The 8,856-nt window shown below is 45.3% G+C and overlaps 1 protein-coding gene across 1 annotated transcript; it reads right to left on the bottom strand.

Moving 5' to 3' along the window:
* Positions 1 to 204: 204 nt before the first annotated feature.
* LOC123149507 (ribonuclease 3-like protein 2) lies at positions 205 to 6,422 on the bottom strand. The gene is made up of 4 exons (XM_044569173.1): positions 5,944 to 6,422; positions 4,788 to 4,955; positions 4,132 to 4,505; positions 205 to 562 (listed from the first exon to the last, which is right to left on the bottom strand). The coding sequence occupies exons 1-4, from the start codon at positions 6,325 to 6,327 to the stop codon at positions 397 to 399; spliced, it is 1,092 nt and encodes a 363-aa protein (XP_044425108.1). The 5' UTR covers positions 6,328 to 6,422; the 3' UTR covers positions 205 to 396.
* Positions 6,423 to 8,856: the final 2,434 nt, after the last annotated feature.

Below are 8,856 nucleotides of genomic sequence, written 5' to 3'. Positions count from 1 at the left end.
GGCGGCCGGCGGCAGGGTGTCGTCCTTGCAGATGGTGCGGCGGCGGCATACATAGGTGGCGGCTAGGGTTTAGGGTTTCCGGCTCCTCAGGGAGCCGGGCAATAGAATTATCTTATTGCTTAATTCTCAAAAGTGTCTTACAACTTGTTTATATAACCACGATGTGAAATAAAACTAAGATAACTTGTGGGCTAAGCCCCTAACTAAGCATGTCCGGTGGGCCTCCTAAGGGTATAAGTCTGCCCGGTCATAACACTTCCATATATAAGTTTGAATCGTCATTTTTGTGAAGAGATGCAATACTTTCTGTATTGTTATTATTTTTGCTAGACACAACCTCAGACTATGGTTCACAAAGGGATAGAAATATGTTCTTTCCAAATGACTATAGGGATCTCACAATTTCAATAGATATTCCAACATCTTATGTGCACCAGAATTCTCCGCGTCCTTTACTCTTGACATCGGATCACCTATAGTCACACAACTAGCACCTGGGGTTTCTACCTGAACGGAGTAAACAAATGTCCTATCATGTGCCGGGCCATCTTCCTTCTCTAACCTGAAAAAAATGAAGTAACTGTGTAGAGCTGATCCAGGCAAAATGTTAAGTTAGATAATGCAACAAGTGGTAAGCATTCAAATTCCCAATGTGCCAAAACCATCAGTTACATTAAAATAACTCTCAGCCCACCACCCAAACATAATGGCATTACAATCCAAAGTAAGAGATACTTTTACTCCCACAGATTGCACCTAATAGTTTCTGACTTTCATATGAAGAAACCTAACAAGCGTCACGTGAATATAACAAGCTGGAGATTAATCAGCAGCTTCATATAACTACAAAAGCAGTGATGTCATTGAAATCAAACCTTAAGAGAACTCAACTCAAAATAAAAGCAACATCAGACATCTAAAAAAGGCAAAATATGTTTGGATAGAAGCAGTACATGGACGATGACCACCACAACCCCCACCCCTAATACAATGGAAGAATCTTCTAGTGACATAACCCTAAGTACTAAAAAGTACATAAAAGTAAACGACAATATTCTTCTCTGCTTTATTGAGAGAGAGCCTCCCCTTTATAAAGCAGACAAGACTTGACGAACAAGCTGGTAAATCTATTGATACTCTAATACGATATCTAAACTGATTGAACTCTTTCTTAACAAAGTCACTTAATCAACTAGGACTCCAATTAAGGGACAAGACTCCACATTTGATGGGCTGGCCCACATAACATTTCTCCCTTCCTAGAAAAACAGCTTGTCCACAAGTTGTGGGTTGTCAGTAGCCTCCCAGGGAACCTTGGGTGCTACCAATTGTGGCGCCATCTTGGTCGTAGTCATCAACCTCGACAACACTCTACTAACTCAGCTGGAGTGAGGAGGCGAACCTGCCTTGGCGGGGTTGTCTCTAAAGTGGTCGACAAGAAAACAAGTGCTAGTGGTGTTGGCGAGGAAGGTAGGCCCAAAAGGCTAGAGTGGTGTTGTTGTTGGAAGGAAATGTCGTTGCTGATATGCCTTGGCAAAGAAGATGGCGGTGTGGAGGTTAGATGGCCGTTGAAGCTCCACGTTAATGTGAAGACCATTGGCCAGCCTTGCAATGCACCAAAACCGTTATCGGGATGGTGTTGATGGCTCATTGATGTGGCACATGAGTGCTAGAAACATGTTGGTGTGTGTCGATAACCGAGGAAGTGAACAACAGACGTGCCAACTCACCCAAGGGATTGGCGCAAAGTGACGGCCCAAAATAAACGTGGCAAGCTTCCTTTAAGTGCTCCAATGTCGGCATGTCGAATCGTCTTGATGTGGCAAGCCTCGTCCATGCGTTGTGCCATTGTCCACGAAGAAACTGCTTGCACCTATTAAGCCAATCAAGAGGATCGACTGAACCATCGTCATACATCAGGTGCAAGCTTGCCACGTTTATTTCGGGCCGTCACTTCGCGCCAATCCCTTGGGCGAGTTGGCACGTCTGTTGTTCACTTCCTCGGTTACCGACACACACCAACAGGTTTCTAGCACTCATGTGCCACATCAATGAGGCATCAACACCATCCCGATAATAGACGTGCGACACCTGCAGGCATTACCGCCGACGACACCGAGGCGCTAAGCTTTCACTCTGGCCCTCACACACACTTTGTCAAGGATACGAGCCACTAGACCCATCACGACAAAGGACCCACCACAATGAACCAAAGGACTTGCTCTAGATCAAGATCAGAGCTTGGCTGCCACCGACTGAGACAGCTACGCCAAGGCCACCCGCCGCCCCTCCCTCGTAGCCGACCTGACAAAGAGAGCACTCAACACCACCATTGTGATGCTCGTCGGAGACCCAACCGCGCGGTCCACCATCCAAGGCCATCACCCGGGCATCCAAACGCCACCTCCCAGAAACACCGCTGCGACAACCACTACAACTCAACCCAGATCTTAGTGAACATGCAGGAAACCGATGCGCAAGATGCACCTTATGGGCCACCGGACGAGGCCGCGGAGCGACCCTCCTGGTCAGGCACCTCCCAACCCAAAGCACTGACAGGCCAAGGCCAAAGGCCACGACCGTATCGCCCCACGCGCCAATGATGGGGGAGAACAATGCCACCTCAGAGGCCATTGGACGTGGCCATGGACTAACCTTATTAGTCAGATCCAGCGATGCACATCACCTCCATGCCCGCGGGCATCTCCCATCCCAAGGCAGCACAGGCCGTGGCGATGCTCAAGAACGTGTCACCCGTACACGCAACACCAGGGGAGTTGCATGCCACTAGCCTTGAGTGGAACCCCATGGCTCCTGGAACCACGTCACTAACAACCCCATGCGCAGAGATACAATCGAGAGAGGAGGAGCAAGGGTAGAGAAAGGGGGGAGGAGCGGCCCACCGCGGTCGTGGGCCAACCGGTGGCTGCGGCACTGGCGCTGGGAGGACATGAAGAGAATGGTGGTGGGAAAATCTAACCCCCAAATCGCCCAGCAAGACGACGTGGGGTCCTCACAAGGGGGTTAATACTACTGTTGAGCAAGAACAATGAAGGATCAAACTGCCAACATATATGAAAATTAGGGTTTCCGTGCTTGCACCATATAACCAGCAGCCAAGGGAAGCAGAGCCATGATATTGATCTTTACACGAACATGGCAAGGTCAAGAGTCTGAGGGTAGGAAGGATGGTAATGGGTGCATGGAAAGGAAGAGGTGTGAGTGGGTGGTTTATGTGTGTGTGGGGGGGGGGGGGGGCAGCATGAAGCAGGCTTGGTGCGCAACAACGGAGATGAAAGCGAGATAGGAAATGATTGTTACAGTAAATGACAGAGGGGAAATGTGGGCATGGGCATTGAGGAAGGAACACGAAAGCACTAGAGGGAGTGTGACGATGCCCGGAGAAGCTATGGTGGGCAAGGGGGAGAATGAGATAAAGGAAAGATATATGCCCATCAAAATTTCTATTTTTCTTATTTGTTATAAGATAGCAGCTCACTTCAAGGTGGTTCAATGCATACATACAAGTAATCATGTCACGTATCTGCTTTAGTCAAAATAACTTTGTGAAACATGACAATGGCGGAAACTAAGAAAGTGCACAATCTTCGTACTTCAAGGTAGTGTTTTAGACAATTTTGGAGTTCTAGGTTGAAAAGACATACTCGCGCCACAATTTAAGGTTAAAAAGTGTGCACTTTTTCATTTTAGAAATGTCTTAGTACCAAGTAAGATGCTAAAATGTACAAAGAATGCTGAATTGATTTTATGAGTTCCCAAGGGGGGTATATATGTAGAACAAACATGATTTAGATAAAATAAAGAAATCATTTTTGTTTGAGCATTAAATCAACATGAAAGCTTCCCCAGCGGCACTAGCAGATAGTTTTTTTGGGTTTATGGGGTGTGGCATTACTTTTTGCATCTCAAGCTTGAATTCCAGCAAATCAGGAGGTAGAAAGATGAAACAAGTTTAATCTAATAGTTACTTAGAACAAACATATGAGCAACAAACAATTGTAATGTATGTGTGGGAAAGAGATGCCTGATCTGAGGATCGTTCCAGAAAAAGTTCAACTAATGAACATGATATATAAAACTAAAAACTGACAGAGTAGTCAAGAATCTTACTTAAAGATGGGTTTTGGCCAATGCTTCCTGCTGCACTGTTCATTAAGCTTCTGCTTGCATTCCCTAAGCTCTCCAACCTCATGCCCCTCTCCATGGCCAACTCCAGTTGTCAACACTTGCTGACTGCCTCCACCAAGAAGCTTGCTTAATGCATCCCGTGTGGCATTGAGCTTAGCGATTCCCATATGCTTTGAGGAGCCCATCCCAACAAGTGCCCCACCAACAATTACATCTACAACCGTTGTTCCACCCTTCTGCCGAGGCTTGAATTCTAGATCCTTCCCATGTTTCTGGCACAGTTCATGCAACATAGAAACAGGTTGCTCATCTATTGTTTCTGCCGTGATAATGGGCTCAAAGAGGAACCTTGTTACCTGCATAATAAACAGTGAAATCATTATCTCCACCATTAGTCTAGTGAACTACTCTCTCCATAAATAAATATGTCGTTTTGGAGATCAGAAGAAGTCCTTTTTCTTTTTTAACTTTCACAAGTAATATTGGTAAAGCTATCTTGGATTGGTCTACGAAATGATATATACAATTCTCCATAGAAAAATTAACATGAGCTGGCAATAATAGTTAAGTTATTTTCTGGAAACCTCAGATCAACATATTAAGGAATGAAAATAACATGAAAAACGGATATTGCAAACCTTCCAGAGCTTCTCAAGATTAAATTTGCAATCCACATAGACAGCGGCAGCAATGGCCTCAACTATATCAGCAAGCACCTTGGGAGCCTTAACATCACTGCCACCATAGGGCGTAGTGCCAAGGTCATCCTCTAACTCTTCTTTCACCGACTCAATAAACTGCCCTGCCTGCATAAAGGTGTACCCAGTCACGTAAACAGTTCATCTAATATCCACATCTCAAAGAGATGACATAAATGTAATGATTTACTCGCACTGTAACACATAAAGAGACAACACAACATCTAACATGAGCTGGAATCGAATTAATCGATCTTTCAACTCTGAGATAGATAGAAAAAAAGGGAATTGTCAAAATAATTTTCAGTTGTGCTTATGAGGTTCAAGTAAATCATTGATGGCCCAAAAGTATTGTCATGAGACTCATTCACAAGCCAATTATTATCAGGAGCAAGATTGCATAGCAGGGATGGGAAGACAGAAAATGACCAAATATATTCAAGAGCAATACAGTTTAACTTCAAGGATGGAAAAGAGGACATTTAGATAATCTGTGCATGAAAAAAATGAAGTCGGCATATGGCTACTTTGGATTCCAACATGGCGCATGAGTGAGACTCGATCAAGACAGAACAGCTAGGTTCAGAGTCAAACTGCAACAAATATGAAAATTACCTCTGGTCATGTGAAGGTACTCCTTAAACCTGTTGTTTAATCAAACAAATCACAACCTGGGGTTATGTGCAAACCTTAATTAAGTTATTACATAGTATTTATGCTTATCTTCAGACCTATCGGGCAAACAAGTATCGGTCTCTATCATTCAAGTACCATGCACCAAACTGCAGTACAGAAGGATGCAAAGTACTCACACTGTTGAATTCATCCATATTAAGTGTAACTATGTCTGAAAGTACATTGGAATTACGCAGAGAGATTGGTCTCTCACGTTTCAAATCAATTTTCATGATTCGGGAGAAATATTCTTTACCAAAGCCTAAGAACAAAGAACAAGAGCCCATCTACCGCTTGAGCGGACAGTCAACAATGGATAATTTAAGACTGTAAGTATAGTTTAAAGTACGAGTAGTATAAAACAGATCCAAATCCATGGCTCCTAACTCAGGGGAGGGGAGGAGGATACGAGGATGCATACCAAGAGATCGAGGCGAGGACAGTTGCGTCGGAGCAGCGGGTAGAGGTCGTGGCGCACGGCGACGCGCGCCAGCTTCTCGGTGTTGATGTTGGCGGCCCGGAGCGTGGAGAGCGCGCCGGGGCCGACGGTGGGGTTGGTGAGGTAGAGGAAGTTAGAGAAGGCGAGGCCGAGCGCCGCGTCCCCGACGAACTCGAGCCTCTGGTACGAGGCCGCGGCGAAGGACTGGTGGGTGAGCGCCTCCTCGAGCAGGGAGCGGTCGTGGAACTCGTAGCGAAGAAGCCGCTCCACGCGGGCCGCCGCCTCCGCCCTGTCAGCTACGAAGCCCGGCGGCCGGAGCGTGACAGGGCCCGACGGCGCAGGCGACGAGGCGCGCTTGCGCTTCATCGGGACGAAGCCCTGGTGAGTGGTGTGCCGCCGCCGGTGCGCGTGACCGTCTGGCTAAATCGGGACGGGGGAGATGAAATTTTGGGAAGGATCGAAGAAACGGAAAGGAATCTGACCAGAAACACGAACGCGGTCTGTTTGAGCGTCTTCACCAGCCAAAAAAGAATTAGCTTAATTATCTAAAACTGAATTTATGGGGAAAATCAAACAAAAATACAGCTCCAACAGCACACCTAAAACTGCACATGTTTTGGTGTAATTTAAATTTTAGTACCCAAGAAATATAGGTCCTCTATATCAATAAAGCAAAAACACAGTCGGGAGAGTCAACCGCCCGAAAAATTCCCACCGCCGTCCCGCCTCGGCGTTGGTTGATTCTTGCTGCCGACACCACTCCACTGGGTGCCCCAAGCGTCACTACTACGAGAGTTGGCCACACCCCAGCTCACCTCTGCACCCTGGGTCCTCCCGACGCCTTTGTGAGGTATCGGGTGACCGTCTCAATCCCGGCGAGCTCCTTCGGCTGAAATTGAGCTCGGTGCCTGATACGTGTTTGACAAGATAGCTAGCGTGATTATCATTTCAAATACCGAAACAGTCGTGAGGTCATTTCCCGAAGAAGATAATGACTGTGTACGCGAGGGATCATCTACAGAAATCAATGATAGCACTGGTTGTAAATCACGTTTGGGATGACAAATGATTCATTGATGTTGAGCACATAGGAGAGTGGGCGCCGCATGGAATTCCTCGTTCGATGACCCGATGCCAATGAAGGAAGTGGAGAGCAAACATGAGCGTGACTGGTAGATGTTACTCAAGTTGGACGGGAGGCATGGAACAGACAGATAGTGCGTCTAGTCCTAGCAAGTTTTTTCTCAAGATGTGACGGCTGAAGCGGCTCTGAATAGTGTGTCCTGTCGCGGCGGGAACGGCAGGTGTTGCAAGTCGGGCGAGCGTAGGCATGACAAATGGTGTGTCCGGGCATGGCTAGGGGTGCGTCAGCAGGCGCGGTAGCAGCAAAGGGCCATCAGTGAATACTGCGAGTGGTCGAGTCAGGAGTGGCATGCGATGGGATAGAGCCGAACATGTGCGGCAGGGCACCATCGCATGTTCGTCGGCAGTGACGCGAGCATGGGGACATGGTGCGCATGAAGTTTTCTTTTACCTGAGTGGAGGTAGTTTTGGAGGAGGAGGTACGATGGTGGAAGGTGGGCGACGCATGATTGTTGGCCAATGTCTTGTTTCAATTACGTGGTATGACGATTTATTTCCTAATGAAGATGTAACTAAGGTGCAATAATTCCTAACTAACGTGTTGTGGAGATGATTAATTAAAATTGATTAGTAAATATGTGAATTTGATGTGATACAACATTGGGGCAATCCGGTCTATTGATAAATGGTGGATATGTGGTCGTGATCTAAAGTTTCTGCCTCTACTCGCTTGTTTAATAGTATAAGTAACAATTAGCAGTGAAAATGGAGATTCAGATGGAGACGATCCTCTCCTCAATCACTTTCCACATATGCCTTGACCCCTTCCTGAATATGCCGATTTATGCAAGGAAATGATAAAACAAGAAAGTTTGTGCATCTCAACAATTATTAGTGATTTGTAGGCAGGTTCAAGTGATAAATACAGAAAATATCTGAGAACATTCACTTTAAATTAGGGGTGAATATGAGTGTAAAATCCACCCATCAAGCACCATGGATCATGAATCATGGGTGCACTAACCTTGCAAGTGGTTGAGAGAGGGATGCAAATAATTTTTGTACTCGAGAAATATACGAGGAGGAGTTTTTGCCAATTGAGTGGTACAAAACTTTCAGATTTATGAAAGAATTTCACCAAGAAAACATTACACAAGGACTACTTATACACATTGTCGAAAGCACTCAATATATAAGAAAACACAGCATGCAATTTGTTATACAGCCAGCAATTGTTATGTTATCACTTATTTAAGTTCAAAAAAATACCTCACATAGCCACTCCCAGACCCAGACAGCTACACCCATACCAATTTCTACAACAGAAATCATATTGGCAACATACTTTCTGTACCGAGTTAAAAAGAGTTTGAGAAAGAGAAGTTTAAAAAAGAGACTGAGAATCCTAGCTAATAGAGTGACTACAAATCTACATTGCTATTCAATACATCTGGGAAACACACTGGCTTTTGGAATCTCACATGAAAATCAACAGATTGGGGGTAAAGGTAAGCCCCACCATCTCTGCAGTAGTAGTACGACACATTACATAGGTAGTCTGACAAGGTTGTATACAAAAGACTAGTTCCTTTTTTCGGATATATGTTTGCATCAGTAGTACAGAAGTGCAATGGCATAATAACTTTGTTCGTAAACAAAATGAGCACCACACCACACAATCTAAAATTTAGATGATGCAGTGTTTGATTAGGATTAACTTTGACTTATGGAGTTTGGCTTGGCCAACCAAATCCAAAGGCATAGGTATTTTTTTTTTGGCTTACAAACCAAAAAGGCAAATTTAAGCCTAAC

Source organism: Triticum aestivum, chromosome 7A (genome assembly GCF_018294505.1).
Source record: "Triticum aestivum cultivar Chinese Spring chromosome 7A, IWGSC CS RefSeq v2.1, whole genome shotgun sequence".
In the NCBI taxonomy this organism is placed as follows: domain Eukaryota; kingdom Viridiplantae; phylum Streptophyta; class Magnoliopsida; order Poales; family Poaceae; genus Triticum; species Triticum aestivum.
Note: the sequence above shows the minus strand (reverse complement) of the source record. Positions and strands in the feature narration are given on the sequence as shown.

What these genes read in the sequence shown, in the direction of transcription:
- LOC123149507 (XM_044569173.1), bottom strand. Translation starts at nt 6,327, where the DNA reads ATGAAGCGCAAGCGCGCCTCGTCGCCTGCGCCGTCGGGCCCTGTCACG. An exon ending in ATCTTGAGAAGCTCTGGAAG is followed by an intron (nt 4,506 to 4,787) that starts GTTTGCAATATC and finishes TTTATTATGCAG; the next exon opens with GTAACAAGGTTCCTCTTTGA. An exon ending in TGGCCAAAACCCATCTTTAA is followed by an intron (nt 563 to 4,131) that starts GTAAGATTCTTG and finishes CATTTTTTTCAG; the next exon opens with GTTAGAGAAGGAAGATGGCC.